General features: G+C 37.5%; 2 protein-coding genes across 2 annotated transcripts in view; one reads left to right on the forward strand and one right to left on the reverse strand.

Moving 5' to 3' along the window:
- The window catches only part of LOC144656473 (uncharacterized), a 228,987-nt gene that overhangs the window by 28,820 nt on the left and 173,190 nt on the right, over positions 1-26,977 (forward strand). The gene's annotated exons all lie outside the window — the stretch shown is intronic.
- On the reverse strand, positions 1,823-26,100 carry LOC144657014 (arf-GAP with coiled-coil, ANK repeat and PH domain-containing protein 2-like). Its single transcript, XM_078517295.1, has 30 exons — positions 25,939-26,100; positions 24,566-24,623; positions 23,987-24,045; positions 23,623-23,737; positions 21,279-21,337; positions 20,354-20,416; positions 20,184-20,241; positions 19,283-19,348; positions 17,895-17,939; positions 17,680-17,775; positions 17,191-17,265; positions 16,068-16,111; positions 15,356-15,418; positions 15,184-15,235; positions 14,359-14,462; positions 13,893-13,953; positions 12,938-12,994; positions 12,422-12,498; positions 10,806-10,867; positions 10,148-10,211; positions 9,734-9,803; positions 8,887-8,972; positions 7,492-8,116; positions 6,826-6,886; positions 6,548-6,615; positions 5,892-6,001; positions 5,650-5,710; positions 5,266-5,315; positions 4,420-4,475; positions 1,823-3,958 (listed from the first exon to the last, which is right to left on the reverse strand). The coding sequence occupies exons 1-30, from the start codon at positions 25,989-25,991 to the stop codon at positions 3,843-3,845; spliced, it is 2,634 nt and encodes an 877-aa protein (XP_078373421.1). The 5' UTR covers positions 25,992-26,100; the 3' UTR covers positions 1,823-3,842.

Genomic DNA, 26,977 nt, shown 5'->3' on the forward strand with positions numbered 1-26,977 from the left:
AACCAACATTTCCAAATTCCAATTTGACCTGGATAGATAACCTGCATGAAAACCATGCTTGCTTGCGCTGATGTGGTATATCCTCTCTAAAAGTAGCCATTTATTCATTTTTGGCCATTTATTTATTTTTGTCCTTTACGTGTATTTAATGTGGTTGGGAAGCTTTTCTAAGCCCTTTCAAGCTTTCCCGAACACACAGGCATTTTTGCACCATTCCTTGCAAACACATACGTGTGTACTACTGTATTCAAATCCTGCCTTACCGAGCTTCTCACTTGCATGCAAAATGTTTAATCAATGGTTACGTTTTGGCTGCCCACAAACATCTTAGGGGTGTCCTCTTAGGAAATCGAAGTTCACTTCAAAATGTCATGTCTGTTGGTTGTCAAGCCATTTGTTTTTTTCTGTTTTTCAAAGTTTGTTGGTTGTCGGCCATAATTATGATTGACAGCAGCAAAAAATGTGTGGTTCCAGAAAATATCCATACTCCCCCCACAGAAGGGTTTGGAAATTCCGGGGATCGGAGGAGGGGGGGGGGGGGGGTCACAAAGACCCAAAACTTTAAAGCAATGTAAAAAGCTAAATTGGAACTTCCAGATGGGTGGGTCATAGGGCAAATCCCTTCTGTGAGGGGGTATGGATATTTTCTGGAACCACACAATGTAATAATGTTACCGTAGTTGGGTTCTGAACTGCAGACTTTCTTATTGAAAAGTTCAGTAACATTGACAAGAAAGCATCAAGAAGTGATGACTGCAGACAAAATACAGTGTGAGCTGGATCGTGTTGGTAAGTATGAGAGGGACTTAGGTGAACGTAGCAAAGCCAGTGAGAAGTCTGGGGCAGAAATTGGAAGAAAGACTCATTTACACTGCTTCCCAACACATGTGGATTCCCTAAACGCAAGCCTGCTTGCAGGATCTTGCAGGCTACATTCTAAACACTAGCCATGTGATATGTTAGGGCGGCCTTACACAGTACAATTTGTTGGCCTGATTTTGCCGAGATTTGACAAGAAAATGAGTGTGCAGTTAAAAATCAACCGGTTTTTATAAATCTGAACATTGCAGTGCCAGATTTTAGAAATTGAGCCGATTTTTCATCTTGTTTGCAATTCAAAAAGGCAAAGAAAATCGGGCCGACGAGTCGCAGTGCGTAAATGTACTTGGAACAAATCAGGCCGAAAAATTGTAGTGTGTAAACCAGTCTTTACATAATGGTTTCATAATTATAACTCATGATAATGCATTACAGAAGACAACACTAGAAGGCAACAAGTTGAAACTTCATCATTTTGAACAATAAATCATTGTTCATTTATTCAGGAAAAAAATGTTTTTTAGGCTTACTGTAATTCATTTTCAACAACTTTGCACTGCTGAAAAGATGTGCATTTTGTCCATTTATACTTAAAATTAATTTTTACAATATCCTAACTGCAGCAATATTTTAATGACAATTATTCTTATCCTAATAATTATAAACAAGCTAGGGAAATAGTGAACATGATCCTTTTCTTTTCTTTTTCTTATCCTTTTTCTATGTACAAGAATTCAAAAAGAATAAATCAATGATACTCGTCATGTTCCTGGCTTATAGTCTAAATTTCAGCAAACAACCAGAAAAGATGGCTATCACGATGACTACCGGTATTATTCATATTCATTTTAAAGAACTAAATTTTCATAAGCGGCCACCCTTTATTTACATGTAGAAGTGGAAGCAAGTGTTTGTATCACAGGAAGCAGAGGAGCCACAAAGTTTGTCCTTGGTGAATATTAAAATGTTTGATCTTTTTCGTGGCGCTTGTCATACATTATCCGTTTATGCGACAGTTAGCCTAGCGAGAAACTCTTTCACCAGTCCGCTACATAATCCCAGTGGGTAACCTATTTTCCGAGCAGGGAAGTGTAAGCTTTCTGAGCGGGGCACAAAATGCTGAGAAGAAAAAGAAACAAGCTTGTCTCTTTTCTTACTGCATAACGATCTTGTGGTGCCCTGTGTGGCCTGCGGCTACGCCAAGGGCAACAGGATACCAGCGCTTAACTGTCGCCTAAACAAAAAGATCCAGATCTCAATCTATGACTGTCAAGCACCCCAATTAATATAGATCAAACATTTTAATATTCACAAAAGTCAAACTTAGCTTTTCTCTTCTCTGTGCTTGTATATATCACTTTTCAATACATTACAGTAATTACCCCTATAATGTGGTTTATAAACTACCCCAGGGGCTGATCTGATTTCTGATCAGGGCAAACAGTACTGTTTTACTACTTCAGACAATGTTACACTTGTTTACTGACAAGATCCCTGAGAAACGTCAAAATAATTTTTTAGACACAGCAACCATTTATGAATTCAGGATACAATCAAATATTCTAGTCTGTACAATAATTTCTGAATTTCTTACAATACTTGTTTTTTGATTTGGTGCCCAATGAAATTCATGAGATTTTAAACTACCAAAAAAGTGCCTCCAATGTCCTTCCCTTTATCTACTTGTCACAAAAAACCTGCGGATTTTAGTCACGTTTCAATACATCAACTCTCTGCTTGTTATAAGCTGATATGGATCAAGCAATTTCCATGCATTTATTCTGTCTAATAAAAAAATAGTACCTCACTACCTTCATTAACTTATTGATTTTCGATTCACTGTTTAACATTAATGTGTTTTGCACTTCAGTTGCTGCAGCTAACAAACAAACAGTATATTTTAATTAAAGAGAGTTTTATTTTTTTAAAAAGCAAATAACATCATTAGTTTTACGTTTTCCTTTTAAAAATGCATGAAAAGTTTTCGTTATCATTTTTATCTTTAACACCTATCAAAACATGTTGGCTAAGACGGGAAAGAACTGTCAATATGATGACCCGGGAGGGGGGGTGGTACTCCTTATAATGGCCTATACGGGGAGGCTCCGCCCAAAAGGGGTACCTTTTTCAGGCGTCAGGTTCTTTTACAGGTAGGGATTTCACAAGTTTAGGTATACGAAAAGGTATGGAAATCTTTCATTTAGGATTTTGAAAGGGCCGTTTATTAAAATACCATAATATTCCGGTAATTATAAGCCCTCCCGCTTATAAGCCCCCCCCCCCCCGTTAAAGGCCCATCAACCTGGAAACAAAAAAATACATCCAATTTTAAGCCCCTCCGGAAGTTGTATAAGCCCAGGGTTTATAACCGGAATTGTACTGTATTTCAAAAATATGCAATTTATGGTTGTATTATTTCAATTTATTAAGAGCTACCTGAAAATGACAAGAAAACGTCATGTTGTAGTCTATACCATGACTTTCAGTTATATGAAAGGGGTTCAATTTCTGGCAAAATGGTATATAAAAGAGTAAGGGGTAAGAGTTCAGGGGCGGAGCCTCCCCGTACAAAACTTTTTTGAGTACCCCCCCCCCCCTGTTAAGTTAAAGTTATGTACATGTGGCGTAGCAAGCATGTTACTTGGTGACAAGGGTCTTTTTCTGCACAGTCAAGATATTAAGCTAGGCACACACTAGGGGACTAGTTGCAGGGAATAGTCACAGAGACTTATCCCTTAGCGTGTACACACTAGAAAATTGACCGATTTGTGTGACTATACATGTAGGTCCCTGTGATTAAGTCCCAGAAACAAACCAGCTTAATTTGTGGAACTAGTCGCAGGGACCAAAAATGTGGTCCTTGCGACTTGAATTTCAAATACATACTAGGGGACTGCTCCCCGAGGCAAGTCCCTGCGACATATGTCCGTGCAACTAGTCTCCTAGTGTGTGCCGACCTTTACTAATCCCTAGCATCACCTGCCAGCAGCTTTCAGTGAAACTCACTGGCATGTGCTTTGTTTTCATAACTTTGTTTGTCTGTCTGGATCATTGGAATCAAAGTTCCTTCTTAGCCTGTCAGGGTCTCTTGAGGCCATGTTTGAAAAGTCTTTGAATACATCAGTGAAAGTGACATCACCTGGAATGAAGTGATTCAATGAACTCATAATTATAGCATTTACATGTACCTGAATTGCAAGAATCCACTGGTATTCAAATTACCGGGCATGATATGGAAATTAAAAAGAAAAAGTCTGCATCCAGTCAAAGTTTCTCGCGTGCTCTGTAGCCTATCTGGTTTTTGTGGCATTAATGACATTAATCAACTAAAACATAAAACTTTTTCCCCCTCCAATGGGACACTTAGTCCCCAGTACAGCAGAGTAACCCCCTTTCCAAGGCATTTTTTGCCGGTACCCATTTCTACACCTGGCTGGAGACAGGCACCCTTAGAATACAACACAATCATCTCAGCCAGGCTCAAAACTAGATTACTTGATTCAGAGTCCAAAATGTTAACCATCGTGCCATTATGTCTCTTGACCAATCATGATGTACATGCAGATCGTTTTTTAAGAAAAAAAATCGCGCCATGCTTACCTTGAATAACCTCATTATCTTCTCTCATTTCTTCATTCAATCTGGCCAATCTTAATCTGCACAGTTCAAAATTATATCCATAAGTGTTGACACTAATCCATATTGTTTATTTAGATGTGCACTGCAGTTATTTTATATACAGCTACAGTTAGCACAACACCCTGGTATAAGGGTGGTGGGGGTGGAGTACATTTATGTAGAGCAAGACCGTAATGGAGTCCGAAAAATCGAGAAAAAATTCCAAAATCCTAAGATCCTTCTTTATAAATCATGTTTGGGAGAAATGGGAGAACAGCATCTCATTTTCCGTGTTTCTCTTCCTAACATGTCAACCAATGCCACAGTACATGAATATTACCTTATTATAGGAAATTAACGCTTGTGTTAATTAAGGTATTTGAAATTAACGCGACTTAAATTAACGCGGATTGAGGGAAAAATTACTTCCCAATAAAGGAAATAAAGTTAACGCGAAAGAGAGGGTAACATTTCAAAATGAAGAAAATTAACGGGACGTACACAACAAAAACAAGTTTATTTCAACAATTTTTGGCGTATAATCTTAAACGAAAACTTTGAGCATTTTTTCGCAGTATCAATGATAGTGGCAGATAAAATAATGCTTTTTCCTTGGAGTCAAGAACGTCTGGACTGTAACGAGAAATTGGGGTCAAAATAATGGAAATTAACGTCATGGAAATTAACACTCCACTTTATTAACGGGGGGGGGGGGGGTGGGGAATTAACGTTAAAGAAAATTGTTTGAAATTCGCGTTAATTTCATGCCGCGTTAATTTCCTATAATAAGGTAATTTAAAATTAAAGAACCTGCCTGTGCATACTTACAGGGTGACAATGTCCGCATTGGTTTGTTTCAAAGCAATGGTAAGAGGGTCCTGAAGGAGAAGTCAAAATGATTGATAATTTAAATATGATTCTCTTAGTATACCCTCATACTATGTATGTAACATAACTACAATTGTATTACAGATGTTTCCAGATCTCCATCTTGAATACATACGCTGCATACAAAAAATATTTGTGTAGTGTCCCTGGTAGAATTACACCCCCATGCGAATGCGCATAAAAAAATTGTGAGGACGTTTGTCAAACACTAAGTGCCAAAAAAATTTCTGGAAGGACCATGGCGGTTTATTTTTGGTTTTTTTTGGGGGGAAAGAAAAGTTCTAGAAATGAAACTGATCTTACAGTGGCAGTGTTTCTACTCACCTCTCCATTCTCATCAACTGCATGCTGATTACCTCCTCGCTTCAAGAACAGCAGGATTGGACTGAAAAAAACATTCGTGGAAAAAGCTGTTATGAGTATGAGACAAATACTTTTCGAAAAAAACTTCAAATAATATAGTTATGAAAAGGACTTCTCTAAACATGTCTGTAACGAAAAGTCTCGATTAAAAAAATTGGAATAATAAAGTATAATAATTATAATGCACTCAGGGTATGACTCACCCTGTTTGTCCCAGCAGAGCTGCATGATGAAGAGCTCCTCTTCCTCTCTTGTCCTTCTGGTTTATCTTGGCACCATTTTGAAGCAGGAACTCACAAGCCGGTAATGATCCCTTGAAGAGGAGTAAAAAAATCAAATGTGCTAAATTAAATTTACTGTTCTATATTGCTTATCCCAGTTTCCAGAGTATAGTCAGGGTAACAATTGAAAATAAATGCTAGCTGTTTTGGAATTTTTTATTGAACACCCAATTCTGATTTTTTATAATTAATTTTAATCCAAGAATATAGCACAGTGTTCAAAAATTTGTTGTGTCTTGGTGTGATCTTGTCTTGGTGTGATTCCCATGATGGGACTCATTACGAATGGCATGAGTATGCAACGGGCAGGCGGCAGACCAGTTGGCTTTTTACAAATGTAGCTGAGGAGTTCAACTTGGGACCACCAAGAACAACAACAGCTAGTAGTCAGGACAGGACTTGAAACCACGACCTCCAGATCTGCACTCTAACAACTCTGCCTCCTTGATGCACATAGATTTTATAATGAGCTCTTGAGAACTATTCTTTGTCAGATTGGTAAAACAAAATTACATTCTGTTATATAAATTATATTCACAGCATACTCAGCCTCAGTAAATTCAAAATACCAAACCTACCCCTAACACAGACTGATGTAGTGCTGTTTTATGTTCATCATCTTCATTCACCCAGTTTACTTTCGCACCTGAAAACAATTGGATATTCATTTTTTATTGACTTCTTATAGCACTGCATGTCATATCAATAATTATTATTTTCTTATTTTAACATTTTAACAGCAAAAATCAACATGTCAGGCAAAAAAAAAAAATCAACAGGACAAAAATAACAATTTTAAAACCCAGTAAGTATAATTTATCATAACTTAGTAAAAAACTAAATACTTAATATTTACCTTGAGCAAGGGATGCTGCCATGAGAGGAAGACTCTTCCATTCTGCAGCTTTGAAAAGAAGCTGCAACAAAAGGAAAAACAGTCAAGTGAATGATTAAAATCAAAGCACACATACAAGCTGCAGTAAATTCTTCAAATCTTCATGACAATTCTTTTAATTCTCCAGGTCTCAATGACATGGAATAGGCCAAGCAGATTGAGCACTGTTAATCCAAATGGAAATAGATTCCAAATAGACAGTGTAGGAATAATGATGATGATGACGACAACAACAATGACAATGAAGATCATGATGGATGATGATGATGATGATGATGATGAGACAAAGAAGTCAACAATCGATACATGTGTAACATACAGTTTACAGTCAGTTTACACTATTATATATTGCTTAAAGGGCTGCAAATAACAGTCTGTCATAGGACATTGGCCGACCAAATTTACTCATGTCCGATGAAATCCCAAGTGTGGTCGGACATGATGTCTGGACAATTTTTTTAATAGTAAATCATTTTATGGTAACAATGAATAAAAATCTGTCCGACCACAATTTTGCTTGTCCAACCAAGATGGTGTCTTAGCAGGACATATGATTGGTATTGTCCTTTCAAGTGAAAAAATTATTTGCAGCCCTGCTGTATTAATTAATACAGCCACGGTGCATACCCTGCTGGGATGAACTCTCTTTAACACAGCAATGGCTTTCTCTCTATCTTCCTGTAGACTTTTGTCTTCATCCACAACATCAGTGCTAACATTATTAGCAATATCTCCAGTAGCACTGTCTTCATTCAAAGTCAAATCAAGTGAATCTCCTCTGTCTCTACTCTCGTCTGACGATGAAGCTGCCGTGGCACTAGCAGAGGCAGCACGCGGTCTATCGCTGCCATTGGGAGAGCTCGCCTGTGGTGCACTCCCTGGTCTGTCCTCATCATGCGAATCACTACTAGCAGTCTCATCATTGTGAAAAGAATTAGAAGCCAGGTTTTCCAGTTGTTCATATTCTTTACTGGTCAGATCTGCTGATAATATTTCTGCAGGTGCACTCTTTCGTTTGTCCAGCTTAGATTTATTTCCTTTTATGACAAGCTTCCTTTTGAAAAGTTTGCTCCTTTTAGAGTCTGTTTTAACAACAGCCTGACCTGAGTCCTTTTCCTCATGGTAAACTTTCATTCTAGCCAGATTCTTTATGATTCCTTTATCCAGATTTTGACAATTTCTTAGAAAGATTTCCAGCGACACAAATTTGTGCTGTGAATATTTTAATTTGATCCACGTCTCCCTTTCACTCCTGAAACGCAAAACAATTACCGGTAAGTTTCAAAGTGACTATGTTAACTGATAAGAAATGAAACATTTATAATGCTTAACCCAGTTTCTATAGCATTAAATTACTAGGAGTAGATGGGATGCTAGTCCAACATAGGGTTACCCCCCCCCCGGGGGGGCACTCCCATATATGAGCTATATAGGTACATGTGCCGCTGTAAAGGGTATGTTTTTCAAGGAGTTTAATCTGGGATAGGGTATAGGAATCAGAGAGTTTGGGTCTAGAACAGGGTATCATTTGCCAAGAAACTGATCAGTGGTATGAAGCATTAAGTCCAGAATAGGAAAAGGAACTCGGAAGAGAAAGAGGCTTCCACAGACGTGAATAAAATCGTTGTGACATTTGTTGACTTACAGTGATGCAGTTTGTAAAAGAAGCAAGTCTGGAATAGGGTAGGGATTTTTGGTATCTAGTCTAGTATAGGGTTGCAAAATCAGCTGAAGACGGTCTGTTATAGAGTAAGGGTTACCCCCCCATTTCTAGCAGCATTTATACACCTGGGTGGAAAGAGGCACTGTGAGAGTAAAGCGTCTTGCCCAAGAAAACAACACAATAATCCTAGCCAGGACGCAAATCTGGTCCATTCGATACGGCGTCCAGCAGACTAACCACTAGGCCACCACACCCTCCATAATCCTCAACATATTAATCTATCTGTTATAACATATTTCTGTAAAGGAATGTTAATAGTACTTGCCAATTTTTTTTTAATATATTAAATAGAATCGTACCTGTTGCTCTGTGAAGTAGGTTTCTTCATGCTAGCTTTGGCTTCAAGGATGCCATTGACTAAGTTATTTCCAAGCGCTGTCATTAGCTGAAACAGGGAACAGACAATTAGTTGTAGCACTGCTCAAAATGCTGACCACTACACCACCACTTATGGCACTCGCAAAAATATGCGAAACCTAATAAAATAATAATGATGAATGATAATATTGGGCGACTTCAGCAAGTGCGTGTGTGGAGAAGTTTTTGCACTGTTTTGGCCTGAGTTTTGGATAAAATCATCTTCGAACGTGATTTCATTGCTTGCCTTATGGACTTAAAGTTACGTAGGTGATATATTTATAAGAGATTGAAGTTTGTATAAAAGAAAATATTGGCGAGGAGTCGATTTGTTTTGTAGTAAGTACTGCTAGTAGTACAATGAAATACAATGTTTATAAGTCTTGTCTGTTTTAATCGCTTTCTGCGTCGGGTTTACTTCTGTGTTTACTGCTCAGTTTTACAGTAAATTGTCTGTTTTGGGAAACTGTCGGTAACCTGTCGGTGGGCTGTCGGTGGCCTGTCGGTAGTCTGTTGGTAACCTGTCGGCCGACAGTTGACCGACAGTCCGTTAGCGGGAGCTGTTCTTTCACAATTACCAATATCTTTGTCAAGAAGCAAAACTACGCCATGCATCACTTGTACTGTAAGCCCTTCTGAAAACAACAGTGACTGTTATGATCAGTGTACTGAACCTAAAGTACCATTGTTAAATTACCGGCAGGCAAGTGCAAGTTACAGCTGTACATGTATGTGAGAATCCCAGTGTAAACAAAGAATTGTTTCAATACAATTGAAATTACTTCTTACCTTGACTTGCTCAGGTTCCCAGGCATCAAGAATCAGTGAGCGCACCTTGGATACATGAACACCCAGACTCCTAAAACAACACCTTCTGTTAATTTTTGTTTCAAACCAAATTCAGGTGGGAAAGTCTTGCGGGCAATGTATCTGATCAACTCAGAGAGATCTGCTTAGGGGAAGTGTCTGTATACAGTATTACTTAGTGGAGTACAAAATGCAACTCTCCAAGTTTATTTTTTTCCTTAGTGGCCATTTGGCCACCGACTTCAAGTTCGGTCACCAGTGAAAAATTTTAGTCGCTAAATTAAGCTCATGCTTTCAATCCTTTTTCTCAATTTTGGTTGCCAGTCTAGTGATCTTGTGACTGAGTTCCTATTAGGTAAAGTGTTCACAAGTAGAAATTTGACAGCTCCACCGTACCTATGAATTCCAGAGCATTCTATACACAGCACAATTCCCCAGTTGGTACTTGCCCAGGTTGGATCTGAAGCATACATCAATAAATTAATAAATATAATGTGAACATGATGTAAGTTAATCTTGAATATTGCCTCCTAATTTATAAATGTTCATTAATTACATTTGGCACCCTTATATCAGTTTTTCTATAGCTTGGTGCAGCGTACACTTAGTATGTTTGGGGGGGGGGGAGTAAGAGGACAAGGTATATGTACATGTGTAATAAAAGCATAAATTTATATACAGCAAGGTAAAGGAGAGGTCAGTCAAAGTTCCAGCCTAGTGGCCTACATGCCAGATTCTTCACTCTGGTTTTAGTAGCTGCATAAGGTGACCCCCTGAAAAGGGTGCTAGGCCTTCACAGGGCTACTTCATGGTGGCCAGTAAAGAGGAACTGTTTAAGTGCCTATTTATAGTGGCAGTCCTACTTAAGAACACAGTCCCCCAATTCAGTCCACTTAATCTGTTTCCAGCACATGTAAGACCCAAACATGTTCCTTATTTTATCCATCAGTTCACTAATAACCAGTGAAATACATACCCAAAGTGGCAGGATATTTCACAGATTACTACTTCGCACATGCAAACTTATAGAAATACAGCCACCCACTTATCTTACCAAGGCTTCCACAGTCAGCACACTTGTCATTACCAGCCACAGCTCTAATGACTTCCAGAGTACTTGAAAAACAGAATTCAAGCACCAAGTTAACACTTTGAATGACACATACACTGTACAGGGATGTAGGAGAATAAACTAACATATCATCCATATAGAATTTACCAAGTTAATTCATGATTGTCATTTTCTAAGCAGCAAAACAGCCGGGAGGTCCGTATTGGGGAAAACTGTGCCCAATACGGACCGACCAAGGCTGTTGAATAACGTTTTTATTTTTTTCCTACTTTATTTGTTTTTAAAAGAATCGTAGGAAGATTTTTTTCACAAAATCTTTGTTTGTATATGTTATGGTTTAATTTTATCTTTGGTTTAAAATTTTTCAAACCAGTTTGATTTTCATTTCTCTTTGTTTCAGATTATGATAATGAATACAAGACAATGAAAAATAAAAATAAAACTGGTTTGAAAAAATTTAATTTTAAACCAAATATAAAATTAAACCACAACATATACGCGCGTCATTTCAATGTTGTGTCGATCGACGGATTAGCAAGAGTGTAATATTAAAATGCTGCCTGTTTGTTATTTAATTCGGAATAAAATAGCCTCGCTTAAATGAGCCGAACTAACAGAAAGGTTTAGCAAATTAAATTGACACTGAAGAGATTCAATAAAAGAAATTGAAGTAGTAAATATGGCATAAAATAATGTAAAATTGAGGCAAAGCATTTATATCATTGACAAAACTGAACACTTTTAAATCTATTTTGGCTTCCCGATGATTGTTTTGAAAGGAATTGTGTTCGTAAGATAGCAATTCTCGGACTAAAAAATATTATCTCCTGAAACACAGTTTCGGTACAGCTAAACATAATTGTTTTTAACGCATTAATAAACTCTGCGTTGATTCCCAGCAGAATTTCTTTGTGATGAACAGTGCGAAAGTGAAACTGAATGAAAATGCATAGTTTGGATGTACGGCACAATATTGCGAGAATTATTTTGACTGTTTTTAATTAAAGAACCTCATATTCTTGAATGATGTCAACTAGTGTTTTGTTTTGGCAAAAAAGTGGCCGATAAAAGGCAGTTGTTACTCAAAATTGAAGTTAAAAACCGATGCAGCTTACCGCAATGGCGGTAAAATGATTGCGAAATGTACAAACATGACAAATAACCACAAACTACGAAACTAGAACTCGATTTTTGTCGATAAAGAAATGTTTACTCGCCTTTGGAAGAACTTTGAGGCCTTTAATTCCACTTCTATTTTGTACTTTCTCATTTACAACGATTGGTGAGCAGCTATTTCGATTTTACAGAGCAAATCTTTCATGTTTTCGTTCGTACAACGCTGCAAAATAATTTCGCGCGGATAACACACTCGACGATTCATCTCGCAATGGATACCGCCCGCTGTGAGCGGGCCGGATTGGAGAATACCACCCGCTCCCGGAACCAATCAGATCGCAGGATTTGTAGAATACCGCCCGCTCACGAGCAAAGAAAAAAATAAATTGAGAGATGCACCGGTACATGTATGCCGATTTTAGGCAGAGGAAAGTTGCAGGAGGGGGTTCTGACAGGTTACAAGCAGAACATGGTCATTTTACCTTGCTGGTGACCCAGAAATTTTGTCTAAAGAGTCCATGCTTTTGCTCTTGCTTTTGCCTGATCCCAGCGAGTCACTCTGAAACAAAAAGGTGCCATCAACTGGTCATATATTGAACTAGCTGGCTAGACAAACCCCAAGGCTCCCAGTAGTAATTTAAGTCAGCTTACAGAGATGGAGGAGTTATGCAAGAAAAGTGGATCCATCACTAAAAATTTAATGCACCTTAAGTGAAACTCAAATAAGAGGCCAAATGCAAGCAACATATAAGCACACTTTTTACCAGATGTAAGTTCATATAGTGCACATGCATGCAGCTTGGTTTTTGTTCAAGATTTCCTCAGTAAAATGACAAGCAATATGAAAATGTTCATTAATATTCTGCAGATTGAGTCCCATGCTATAGATAACAAAATTAAAATATCAGATCTATCCTACTCATGCTTTTATTTTTCTAAGTTGTCTGAGGAAACAGCACACAGTTAAATTTTATAACTGCAACAATAATCCAGCCCACCTCACTACTATCAGTTTCTCCAGTGGTCGTGCTGTTAAAAGCCTTGTCAATGCTGGCCTGTGATTTACCAAAAGATAAAAAAAAAATTATTAATAAGTAAAGGTAAAGTCTACATTCAAGCCTAGTGGTCTTTCAGGCTGGAGGTTATCAAAGTTTCCATAGGATTTAGCGAAGAAGTAATTCTACTCCTCCCTGGATGTGATGCTAGTCCATCGCAGGGTAACCCCCAGCATTAAATTAGTTGGTAATCAATTCTTCACCTGGGTGAGAGATCGTAGAGGCACTGTGAGAGTACAAGTGTCTTGCCCGGGCCAAGCACACAATACAGTGACCCCAACAAGGGCTTGAAACCAGACCACTTAAGTTCAGGCAGCTAACCATAAGTAACATATTTATGTACATAGACAACATTTATCTGTGTAAGTAGAACCCGGGTTGAAAATTAAACTTACATGGACACCAGAATTCAGTTTTAAGAAGAAAATTTGATTGTTTGAAACAAAAAAGGAATTTTAAAGTAGAGCAGGAAATGAAATTCTCATAACCATGAAGGAGGTTTGGATACCCCATCTTAATTAGCATAGATTTTTACGATTTTATTTCTCCATTTACTCCGTGGTTTTTCTTTCCATTGAGAAGATATATCAAACACTCCTGAAAGACAGTGTGTCATCGGTTATCCAAACACCTCTGGCGAATTTCGTCAAAGAATACTCCGCTGCGCGTCATATTTTCAACTCTCTTCTCGCTGTTTGGATATCCCAATGAAACACTGTCACTTGTGTTTGATATAATTATTGCATGAAGGCTTGGTGTTTGGCAGAGGCTGGTACCACTGTAACAGTAACAGTAACCCAAACTGGGTGATGCAGAAGTGAGCTAAGCTTCTAAATCCTCAATCTGAGGATGTCATTCTCTTTAATCTACAAATGCCGCACTTGACGAGTTTACTGACCTGCATAGCTTCCATCCATTCAACTCTTAATGAGTCATTGTCTGCTTGGAGGTACCACGATCTATGAAAAGAAAAAAACATTTAAAAATACATCATGTGCTACCAGTTTTATCTAAATGCCAATCTTGTCCCCAGAGGCTGCAATCCTTCTGGTCTGTGCCAGGGATCAGGACCTCTTGCCTAGAGTAAGACTGAAAGCTTGCCAAAAAGACAGCCAAATTTGATTGGCTGTTGAAAACTTGCTAATTTCATCCACATTCTCCAACGCACATGCACAAGCAAACCAGAACTAGACATTCCAGTGGTTCTGGTTTTTTAATCACTCAGAGCCATCATGTTTCCAGACTGTCAAATTTGTTTAAAAAATTTATTCATTAAGTGTGAAGTCCTTTGTTTTCCATTGCCAAATTTATGGTCAGTTTGGACTAGGATGCCTGTACATGCAAATTCACAATTCAAGCCTTACTTAGTTGGTGAGACAACTTCAAAGATGAATCGTCTTTCAACTACTTCTTCTGAAAGCCTGATTTTACACAATCTAAGATCTTCAGCAAGAACTGTTTGGTCATCCTGCAAATAAAGCAAGAAAAAATTCCTTGAACACAGTGTTGATGATCTGGCATTTTTTAACTCTTGACCAAAAAAATTTCATTAGAATGGGTCATGGCACAGGGTTTATCCACAGAATTTACACATTACAGCCACCTTTTGCAAAAATATAAACACCCCTGAAAGTACTGCATGCTCAATAGCTTACATTTGAATGGTCACATATTAGGGTTTCATTCACAGACTTAAAGTTACAGACTGACTACCTCAAGTGTACACCATAACAAACCATACTACATGAAAGTACTGCTCAATAGCTTTCATGTGAATAGTCATGATGAGGGGTCATGAATGGTCCCTCAAAATGTCGCAGTGCTCGCAAATGCTCGCAAAATTTTAGTGGGTGCTCGTTTGCTCGTGCTCGCACAATTTTACAAGTGCTCGCATGCTCGGTTTTTTAGTGAAGGTATGTTTTTGAAAAGTGCTTGTTGCTTGCAAGGCTAATTTTTGTCAATGCTCGTGCTCGCAAAGAAAAACGCTGTGCTCGCATGCTCGCAAATGCTCGCAAAGACCATTTGATACCCCTATGATGGTCACTGTGTTTTATCTGTTGATTTTAAATATTGGAAAAGCAAACTCTGATTCATAAACAACTAACTACATGTAATCTGAGCTCCTTTTGACCATAGCATACACTTTACATGTGAAGAGTTACTGGTGGCAGGGTTTCAGCTAGACGCACCTTTAAACGCTTCTGATACATAAGCTGGTTGTTTTGTACTGTAAAATATCTCCTGTGAAAGAAGAAAAGCAGACAGATTTAATTATAACAGCAAAGATATTCAGGCTTAATAAACCAACACCTTTATGGACTGTATCAAGGAAGGCAATCTTTTGTTTATTGTAATACTCACCTATGCCAACTCCTAAAAGCATTACTACTCCTTTTAAAGAGGTAGCCTTCCATCACCAAACCACTACAAGGAACAAAAGAGTCAATGATTTGAAAACAAGTAAAAATAAATAGTAATGATTTGATTTAGCGCCCTCCTTCCAATAAGCGCCCCCTTCCAAATAAGCGCCCCCTTCGAATGTGTTTTTGTAAATAAGTGCCCCTATTCCAATAAGCGCCCCCATTCAATTTAGCGCCCCCATTCTTATAAGCACCCCTGTTCTTACTAATAAGAGCCCCTATAGTGGATAACTGCCCCTATTGAAGTCATTGACGCCAACTAGATACCGGTAAACTTCTGACCGTTCACCGCACAGTTCATGTATGTATTTACTGCTAAAATGAACAATTATTTTAAAAGTAACTGAACTTTAAACAATTTCTAACTGATACAGTTTCTGTTATTGTTAGATACATTTGGTTGTTTCTCGAAAAGTAAGCCCATAAGCGCCCTGTCTCGAATAAGCGCCCTCCCTTGAGGTGCCAAAGGAAAATAAGCGCCCCGGGCGCTAAATCGAATTATTACGGTAGGTCAACTGGAATACCACTGAGTCTACTTACAGTATACACAGGGAAGCAAGGCCACACTTAAAAACCACAGATTGAAAATATACCAGTTGTCAGCATAATTAGGTAAGAGCTGTAGTCAACATGTATGTGTCAACTATTTATACCTTGGGTCATCCAATTTCCTTCTTCCTAAGCTCCCAGATTCCTCCTAAATAAGAAAAAGCCATGTAATTTAATTTATTTATGTTCTCTGTCAGGAATGGAGCCTACTTGCATTTGTATCAGCTGGGTCATTTTTCCATACCAGAGTTAGCATCCAGTTGTTAAATGAGGTAAATTAATGCATGTATTTGTTACAGGTCAAATTTAAATTCAGGTTAATTTTTTTTTAACCTACGTTATTTTTTTCAACCTACAATGGTGGTAAAAAATAGTTGGGACACTTGTTAAGGTGATCTCTTAATCATACCAAATATCCTTTTTGTGCATAAAAATGGGTTTCCCACTGTTCTTGTTCATTTCTTAACACCCCTCCCCCAAATCAATAATGACAAACATATATGACCTGATTGTGTTCAATCAACAAATAGAAACAGAGGGAATCAGATTTGCAGTTTTCTATTGAAGAATAGATCATGACTGTGTGTCTATTACATGTAATATTTCTTATAATTTTGGTATACATTATGACAGTTACCGTATTAACTCGAAAGAGAGCCGCCCCCGAATAAGCCCTGCCCTAGAATAAGCGTCGCATTTGGGACAAAAAAATTTCATAAGCGCCTTCCCCTGAATAAGTGCAGCAGTCCCAATGTGACGCTTATTTGAGGAATTCTGTTTAACTTAGAAAAACAGCAATACATTTCCTACAAAACATCTCTCAAACAAACTGATCCTTTCTTTCTATCAAAAGCGACGTTTTGCAGTTCAATGTGTTTGTTTTACGGTTCGCTCATTAGTTTTTCTTTCCAACATTTTTACAATACATAGTTCTGTAAATGTTGTGAAGGCAGTGAACTTTGCCAGGACAGCTAGCGCCACGTATAAGCGCCACTGCTCTCTTCAGCAAGTGATTAATACTGACAATCAAAAGACGCTATTTTCAATTATGGTAAAATAATAAAGATAAGTTTTTTGTGGTGGCTAAATTTTTGATAATTGCTGCCCTCAAATAAGCGCTGCCCTCGAATAAGCGCCGCACTTGAGGCCTGAAAATTTTAATAAGTGTCGCGGCTCTTATTCGAGTGAATACGGTGTTTGCCAGATGCTAATTTTTATTGTTAGAACCTTTTTCTGGACGAGGGTGTGCCTCTCCTCCATCTCTTTCTTGTCCACTGTAAACTGTGCAGACACTTTTTCCAGCTAGATTAGGAACAAACAGTCAAAAGTTGATTTAATAATTTTTTAAAATGCTGAACTTAAATACAACCCTACAGGTGGTGTCACAGTTTTCATCAGACAGTACACAGAAGTTGGGTTTTAAAATATCCTGTTGAAAAGTCTGGGCTAGGTTGTTCAAAGCATGATTAAGTTAACCAGGATAGGCATGAATTTTGATTTCAGTGAGATTTTCTGTTTATATTTTCTGTCTTAAGTTCCTGTTTTTGCCTCAACTAATCTCAAACTCCAGAAATCATAAGCAGTAAAAATACTTTAATACAAAAGAAACTGAACCCACGATCAATGTTAATCTTGGATTAATGTTGATCGGCATTCGACTAAACTCTTTTCATGCTTCTAATGAGTTTCAGTGGTTGAACACTTCACCTTTCTTACCTCACTTGACACATTCTTCATGTACTGATCTAAATCATTCATCAAATCATAGCCCTGGTGAAAGTACGTCGACTGTGCATGCATGAACTTCAAAATCTGAAACAATAACAAAACAACAAATCGCATTAACTCATAAAACCACTTCCCTAGCCCTTATAAATATGCACCAAAAACACAAGCTTTACATTCAATGTATATAATATGTAACAACATACAGTATCCAGAATATCAATTCTCCTCCGTGACTGCAAAATATTGATCTGCAAGTCATACCAAACACATTGCACATGGTTAGTATCTCAAGAAGGAAAACAAATTCAACATTTTCAGGAAAATACCCCTTCGGTCAACTGCTATTTGAGTATTAGTAACTCCCCAAAAAGTGCACTCATCTAATTTGGTCCAAACTTATTTTGGAGATGGTTCAAAATCATCAAAATCAACAGGTCTTTGTCTGATAATAGTTCTTTCCTATTTTTTACTATGCATGCCACCTTGACCCACCAACTTTGTTTCACTGCCCTGCCTACTTTCGTCGGTGAATTTCAAACATCATTTTGTCACTGACATATAATTTGCAACTTAGTAATTACATTCAGATCCAAATAATTTCTGGAATTCATTTTGTCAACAAAAGTAAACGGGGCAGTATGGGAAAACTTTGGCTCCACTCCATTCTTCAGTGGCATGCTTGGTGACTGTTGTTAGAGCATGTAGAAAGATTAACATTTTCTTGACCATTCTCTGGTAAAAAGCCTTTGCAGGTGCATTTTACTGTGCAAAGAGATTTCTATAGTAATATCATAGGTGACAAATTACTCCTTAATTTTGGCGCGAAATTTCAACGTTAATTTATAATTTCACATGTGAAATTATAAAATTGCCATGGCAACGTAGTTAGAGGCAAGATGGCGTCCGGAATAAAAGATGTTTTAAGGCTTAAACTTTGTACATTTTCGCTTGAATTTCATCTTAGCCAGCTAGCCTTGGCCATGTACTAAAACTTTTGATGATATTTTATATTTCAAAACCACCAAACGACTTCAAGACTTAAGCCAATTACAAAAAAGGCATCGATCGGATTTTTGAGCGTTTAACACAGCCGCCGTTTTCAGTTCATTCAAGACAAACTATGGTCATAATGTGAGAAATAATTGACAGTTGATTCATCTTTGAAACTTTTTGTCAACGGCAAAAAGGAATCTCTGGAGGTTCTATTCAAAGACTAAAAAACCTTGCGAACTTAGGCAAAATGTATGCTTTCAACTTTTCAAAGCTCAGAGTTCGCGATGCAATGTACCAGTCAAAAACATTTGTCACCTATGATATTAAAATGTAATCAAATGGTATACTCGTAAAATTAGAAAATAATTTCACTTGCATTTTGTCAAAATTCTAATAATTTCCCTCGCCTGAAGGCTCGGGAAATTATAAGAATTTTGACAAAACGCGTGTGAAATTATTTCCTAATTTCACTCGTCACCATTAGATTACCCATGCAAATGTCACTCAGAACACCAAAATCTTACCTGGTGCACACATGCAATGTAGCAAACACGTACAATGTACGAGCAAAACTGAACTGCTACAGATAGAACTTTACCTGGAAGGCATAGTCCAATGCTGTATGGTTAAAACATGAATGCATGGCTGTCACAATATTCTTTGCCTGTCAAGGAGTAAAAATTTCAAAAGTTTTATGTTATATATCAAACACAAGACCGTGTTACATCACACTTCCAAACACCGAGAAGAGAGTTTAAAATACCACACTGAGGGCCTCTTCAAATGAGCCCGGTTGACTGGGCTAGCCCAGTTACCAAGATGCCGCCTCACTCCTATTTCCTTTGTCAAAATTTCGATGTGTTCATTTGAGAAGGGGTTCCAGCCTGGTTTCCAAGATCTTGGTTGTATGACTAGAAACCAAGATGAAAATGTTCCCATATGAACACTCCAGCCCAGTTAATGTGATGAACCTTTTTTTGCGAAAATTGATTTGCTTTCGCAACTGGGCAGTCAAAAAAGCATTTTTTCCTATGTATTTCCACTTTAGGAGTATGCAAATTTGCTTTATAAGTAAAGTTGTCAATAATTAAAGCTTCGATAGTCGGGAATGATGCAACTTTATGTGTCGCTAAATTTTGGTTTCTTCTTTTGAATTTCATTTCGGTCAATCTGCCTGAAATTTCCCATAGCGATAGGAACAGACAAAAAAATTGTCAGGACTGGTAACCAAGCCAGCCCATTTACCATGGTCATATGACGAGGCCCTGAGTGGAGTATTTTTGATGAACTTTGAGGTGTATGGAAATCATGATGAAACAATTATTCTCCCAAGTGTTTGATATATCTTCTCAACAAAACTATTAGCTAAGGAGAAGACGGGGAAATAAAATCATAAATTAACATCTATGCTCCAATCTTTGTTTTAATTTGATGAATAATTAATACGATTGAGAAATTTTTTTAAAAAGGAAAATTTAAAAAAAATAAAAAAACCCCACCTCCTCAGCCTCAGATGGCTTACAGTGGCGTTGAAGTTGCGCATTTCTTGTCAAGGAACTAAAGAAAGGATTAAAACAATTTTGAGCTTAAAAATTTTATTGTTATAAAACAATAATATTGAGTTTTCAATATTTTCCAGCAACAATCATGTGATAGGTCATGTACTCACTTATCCAAGTCATCACTGACTTTATCAAACAGTTTTTTGGTCTCCTTGACCTTCTTTACTTCCCTGAAACAGAAAATGTAAACATTTTTTCTGTCTGTTGTACATAATAATTATTAAAATACAAGTACTGTAAACAAGTATCACTGTTTATTGTGCATAAGGGAAGTGTTGTTTTCCCCTGGCTGAGGCACAAATTAAGTGGAAAACATTTTTTCTCACACACAGCTGGGAGTCTGGGTACTAGTGTTCAGGGGGTCTAGGTCACATGGTTTTCCGAAGTGTTCAGTTTTCTTGTTGCCGTTCGCCTTGCCTGATCCCCGCCCACCCACCCATTTTAAGCTTTGTAAGTTTGAAGTTTAGGTGTGGCTAGTTTTTTTCTCATGTTTCGTTCTTGCGATGCCTTTGTTGTGAGCTTTGTTTTGTTTGAGCTAGGTTGGTTCAGGTCGTTTTCAGGTCATAATAATTGTTTTCGGATTATTTATCCGAATGTAATGTTTTGTTACAATCTTATTATTAATAAAGGTCAGGCTGCGTGGTTTGGCTTGGCATGGCTACCAGTTGTGTGTGAGAACTGTATTTTCTGCTCTCTTTAACCTTTAGCTTTTCCATTAGCATACAAAATCCCCTTACCTGTCTCAGTATGTACACTCACTTTTTATTGTAATTCTAAGAAAATATCTGTAGTATATGTTGTGGTTCAAATATTTTTAATTATCTTTTCAAACTTTGATTTCCGATTTTGATTTCCATTTGTTTCAGGTTATGATAATGAATATGAGACAAAAAAAAATAGAAATCAAACTGGTTTAAAAATACTAAATATAAAATTAAACCACAATATACACATCCATGGATACAAGTTTTCTTTACTAGGTAATTATAATCAATTAAAAATAGTTGCAGTTATGAGCACACACACACTTACTGTTTGATGAAAGTTTGCAGAGTACTAGAAATAGATATCTGTGCTTGGTCTAATAGAGTCTAAAGAGATCAAAAATACTCAAAATTAATATTATAATATAGTACTTGAAATTAATGCTGCAGTATTTTTTCTTATTTTTTTTGTTTGTCCTTTTGTCCTTCCTTATTTAATGAAATGTAATAAATTATTTTAACATTACTTAAATTGCATTCCAATGTCATTACAAATGAACTTAAATCAATGTCATTTGTTGGGTATGTTGCAGTTAATTTTTGATCTCAGTTAATTTTTTATTTTAACTAGTTAGTTTTTTCTAACTAGTTGATTTTTTTTAACTAGTTAAATAATGTGGTTAGGGTTAGGGTATCATATATTTTAAAAAAATAGTGGTTCACCCAACGTTTCCTACGTGGCACAGTGGATAAGGGGTTGGACAGCAAATCCAGAGGTTGAGAGTTCAAATCCAGTGCAGGTTAGTAAAAAAGAAAAAAATAAATGATAGTACTTAGGGGAGGGGGATAATAGCAGATAGTAGGGGAGGGTTAGTAAGGATGGGGGGGGGGGTGGTATAAGATATCAAGGGAGGGGAGGTGTTCTACTTTTTCTAATTATTAACCTAGAATAAAAAAAACTAGTTAGAAAAAAAACTAACCAGTTAAAATAAAAAATTAACTGAGATCAAAAATTAACTGCAACAGGTACAAAGGGGGGGGGGGGGAGATAGTGACAAAACATTTCACAGGATGGAAAACACCATTTTATTCACAAAATGATGACAACACTTTCAAAAGGCTTCTGGACTAAAGAAAACATTTGATAATGGTTATATATTTTCTAGCACAGAAGTCCATACAAGCCAATTGAATGTGGTTTGTGGATAAAATATGCTGACTTTAACCTGACCCCTGGAACCCCCGCTGTTGACAAATGGGTTCCTGTAATAATAACCTGCGACCAGGCTTTCTTTTTTTTTCGCGGCGGAGGGAAGGCGACAAAAGGGAAGCCTGATACAATTACTTGTCAAGTCGTCTGCCGCCCCCTAATTAAAGTGTCTGTCAATGCCGGAATGTCGGCGATGCCATCAGATAAGAGATAAGCGTGAGCTTGCAGCAAAGGTTGTTAAAAGGTTTATTTTGGTAGACGTAATCGGCAGTTACGCGAAAAAGTTGAACGAAAATTGCTATCTCTGTGAGAGTAGTGTCTCGGTTGGTGAAGGCACTGAACTGATCCGCTTTGTGAAAATAAAGACAGGCCTGCACGAAATCCCCATGAACCTTTTGTGGTCGTGTCGCATTATTCAATCGCCTTCAAATTATATTTTTACTGATCGGCGGGTTTTAAAAATTTGTTTTCAGCAAAGGCTGATTTTGTGCAAGGCTCCGACGCTCTGGACAAAATTGTCAGATCAGGCATTTCAAGGTCGTAGTTTTCGTCACTGGCACAATCGTCTGGCGTCTTTGGTGGTGCGATGTTGCCCGGGAATGTTGTGATAATCTTCGACAGACCTCGACACCATTGGCGATAGATTACGCTCTTGTCGAATCCGTCGAAAGCACCGCCAAAACATCTTTTCTTTCACAAACTATTCGTCGAATACACTCCCTTTGTTCATCTTTAAGTGTTTTGTTAATACAACTTTTGAGGGATTTTCTTAAAGCTAGAAAACTCGCTCTCCACTTCATTCCGCTCAACACAAATAAAATCCTCTATGCGCGATATTTTTGGACCGGAAGTTACACTCGAACTCAATTAGCCAATCAGGATAGAGTTTAATGTTGCCTTTTGTTTCCTGACCAATCAGAAAAAAGTCCAGATTCTGGACTTTTTACAGACGACTCGACAAGTAATTGTATCAGGCGTTCATTTTTCCGTTGACTACACCGCCGCGACAAAAATAACGCCTGATCGCAGGTTACTGTAATAATTACACAGTGTACTCATTGTAAGTTTTGAAGGAGACATAACAATACAATGTAAGTCTGCAAATAATTATACTTATTTATGAATTGCAAAGGATATTAAAAGCAAATTTTACAATGTATTTCCCATTTACTGCAGGGTACCATGTCCACACAAACTACTATTAATTATTAATAGTAATAATAGTAATAATAATAATAATAATAATAATAATAATAAAATATTGCATCTGTTTAATTATTTCATAAGAATTAACTTAGACAGTGACTTTTTCAAATACAAAGCTAGAAATTTACTTCTTTCTAACAACTATTTTAATCTGCTCTTTTAATTCTTCTGTTATGATTTTAAGGGGCTACTGCCTGCCTAATGCAGATAGCAGAAAATGTAGATGACCCTAAGCTGGCTAAAATATGTCACTGACCTTTAAGTAGCTTTTGAGCTCAGTCAGAGCACCAGAGAACTTTTTCAGTGTAGAGGAGACCAGTTCATCTCCTATAAAGTACTTCGTCAAGCTGTCAATACCACCCACCAAGTCACTGAAAAAAAAACAGAGTCAAACAGCTTCAGGATAAAACAAAACATGAGATTTAACGCTCTTCTTAGGGTAATTAAGATGATAAGAAGTAATAAAAACAGATGTACCTAGAACATGATTTAACTATTAAGATCATGCATTGACTAGAAACAAGGCCAAAATCTAAGATGTCAACAATATTTCTCAACACACAGTTTTGACTAGTGTAATGTACACACATTACAAAATAAAAGGACTTTTCAACACTTACTTTGTAGATGAGTTGAACTGCTTTCCTGACTCAACCATTCCATTACAAAGTTTGATGAGCTGCAAATGCAAAAAAAAAAATGGTTAACTTACTGGTAATATGAAGTTGATGACTTGTATCTACAGATAAGTAAAACGGTGAGATACCTATTCCAAACTGAGTACAAAAGGTAAAAGGAGAACATGTAAATTTACTGAGCATCAGAGGTAACTCCCCCCCCCCCCACTATTCTGCAACATCTGATCACTACAACAATTCACCAGTATCCATTAATTTATTCCATTGTAAGGAACGTTCTAGCCTCTGTATCTAGTGTCTGAGTGGAGAGGGGAGGAGGGGAGAGGAGGGGGAAAATATCAAGATTTTTCCGCTGAGGGCAGAGGGATTTTGGCACTTTCAGGCATACATGTAACATTTTTTCCACGCACAGCATGGGGAGGGAGGCAGGCAGACCTCCCAAGAATACAGCACAGTTTGTACAGTGTTGTACTTGCAGCCACCAACTACAAGCTTACCACAACTCCTACAGCTCAACAGGAACAAGAAGAAAAATTATGATCGCTAACCAAAAAATCTCACCTTTTCCAGAGCGCCTTCCAAAACATTGATGTCATGTTCATTTTGATCAATCTGCAACCTACCAATAGAAATAACATGCTAAATGTCAGTTACTTCAATATTACTGACATATTCTTAATGCATAAACAACATCTACATGTTCTTCATTTCCTTGATTCACAAGTAGTGCTTATATTTGAACCTTGATAAAAAGTGTCCACTTGTAAGAGTTGAAATGTTTGCATACGTTACTAGGATAATTTATGACCAAGGGGTCAGCATATAGGTGTCTGCATAATTATGGAAAGTGTCTGTACAGCTGTACATGTTAGTAATTAAATTCTGGTAGTAATTGTTTGAAAATGTATGAGTCAGGGAAAAATCTTTACAGACTCGAAAGGTTGCTTACCAACGAAAGTCAAATAAAAACATTGTTGAAAATTTCTAAACATCAGTGGAGAAAATAAATGGTTTAACTGATACTAAGAGGCATTAATTATTGATAGAATGTGCAGCATCTTTTGTTTTGAAACATACAAAGACAACTAATCTTCAACAACAATATTTCATTTATTTATAATTTTATTTTTTGTCTGATGGTTTGATGACATTGATATTTTTCGAGAAAGAAAAAAAAAATACTGAACATGAGGTGGCTATGACCAGCTCCCAATAACCCGCCGCCTAATGGATAAAAAAATGAAAATAAATTAAATCTCGGTAGCTCTCGGTTGGAAGGCCATTGCGAATTTGTCAGAAAACATGCAGTCACGCCAGTAAAAATTCTAATTTCAAGTACCATCGATAATTGCAAAAGTATGTAATTCCATTTAAATTTGTACATCACGTTAGAAGAACAGTTAACGAAATATACGCCTACGGTGTTAAGATTTAGATACGATTATTCACAAATCAAGTTATTTTATGACATGTAAGCTTAGCTTTCGTAGCATGTGTGCGAATTTGATCAAATCACAGCAAAATTGCTCACACTTGTGCGAATAAATGTTAAACTGTGAGTGTTGTTGTAATAACTTAAGCTTATATGAAAGATAAATAAAATGAAGCAGATAGCAAACACGTAATTGAATAAGACAAACGCCTCGACAAACGATTAAGCAAGTAATAAAATTTCACAATCAACCGAACAGACCCGCGAAAACGTGACCAGCCAAGAAAAACAATTGCCTGTAATCGTTTGGTGTTTCGTCTATTAGACTCAAAACATAACTAGTGGCTTAAGAGTAATTGTCACTTTGTAAATATTGGACGTAAAGCGGCATCATGTCGCGTTATAAAGAGTGAAAACAATCAAAAAGCGAAAGCCTCGCCTACAAATGGACTCTTTCTACATAACGTCATTCAGTCCCGAATGCAATCTTGTCTTTTCTTACCTGAAACGCGGAGAATCCTTCAGACACTCTTCAAATTCCACTGCCTGCTTCATAACTGAGTACTCACACTGATGTCTGTTCTTCCGAAACCCTTCACATGAGTCACTCCAGCCGGAAATCCCGTTGTTGTTTTTCGGTTTCGTCCGCCATGTTTGTTTCTCAAAGTGGGAAACCCCGCTAGTTACCAGACTCCAAGTAAGTTCGCACTGTTCCCGGTTGTAATAGAACCCTGAATAGAACCAACGATTTGGAATCCGATGGCAAATTTTGTATTACAGTGTCCCAAGCATTTTTCTTTCACAAATTATCCAATAATGTTTGCATGTTAAAGCAATGGTCACAAATTTATTGCTTCTGTAGCATGTAGCTGGTGTAGATCCACAATTTGTGGGAAATCTGTTGTTAACATACGAGGTTTTCATTCACTTGAGGTGCGGTGACCTAATGGTTACCGCGCTGGACTCCGGATCGAGCGGTCCGGGTTCTGGGTCGAGCCTGGCCGGGGTCATTGTGTTGTGTTCTTGGGCAAGATACTTTACTCTCATAGTGCCTCTCAACCCAGGTCTATAAATGGGTACCGGCGAGCTTATGCTAGGCCATGAGGGGTAACCCTGCGATGGACTAGCATCCCATCCAGAGGGAGTAGAAATACTCCTACAGTCTGCCTAGTCGCTTCATGCTACAGAAACCGGCATAAGCTCCGGCCTGTATGGGCCACTAGGCTCGACGCAGGCTTAACCTATGCAACTGGTGTAGATCCACAATTTGTGGGAAATCTATTGTTAACGTACAGCGTTTCAGTGTTCCCTATTTTGAACAGATTTTATCTAGTGGTCATGTATGGTTGGATTGAATTCTGGACAATTTACGGATCGCCAAAATTTATAGACAAATGTATGGAAAATAAAAAACGTAACTGGACTGACGCCTTCTAGTGAAGCCACATCAGTCAAATTTGGAGAATACAATTCTTTGCCTAGGATCAATCGTAGATGGCATTTCATTAATTGCTTCCAAAACTGTGATGAGGTCTATTGGG

This window comes from Oculina patagonica, chromosome 6 (genome assembly GCF_052425735.1).
Source record: "Oculina patagonica isolate OP01 chromosome 6, crgOcupat, whole genome shotgun sequence".
NCBI lineage: Eukaryota > Metazoa > Cnidaria > Anthozoa > Scleractinia > Oculinidae > Oculina > Oculina patagonica.

Excerpts from the sequence above, each read along its gene's own strand:
- LOC144657014 (XM_078517295.1), bottom strand. The coding sequence starts at position 25,991 with ATGAAGCAGGCAGTGGAATTTGAAGAGTGTCTGAAGGATTCTCCGCGT. Across the intron at positions 12,995-13,892 it reads AATGGATGGAAGCTATGCAG|GCCAGCATTGACAAGGCTTT; the intron begins GTCAGTAAACTC and ends GGTAAATCACAG. Across the intron at positions 4,476-5,265 it reads AATGCGGACATTGTCACCCT|ATTAAGATTGGCCAGATTGA; the intron begins GTAAGTATGCAC and ends TGAACTGTGCAG.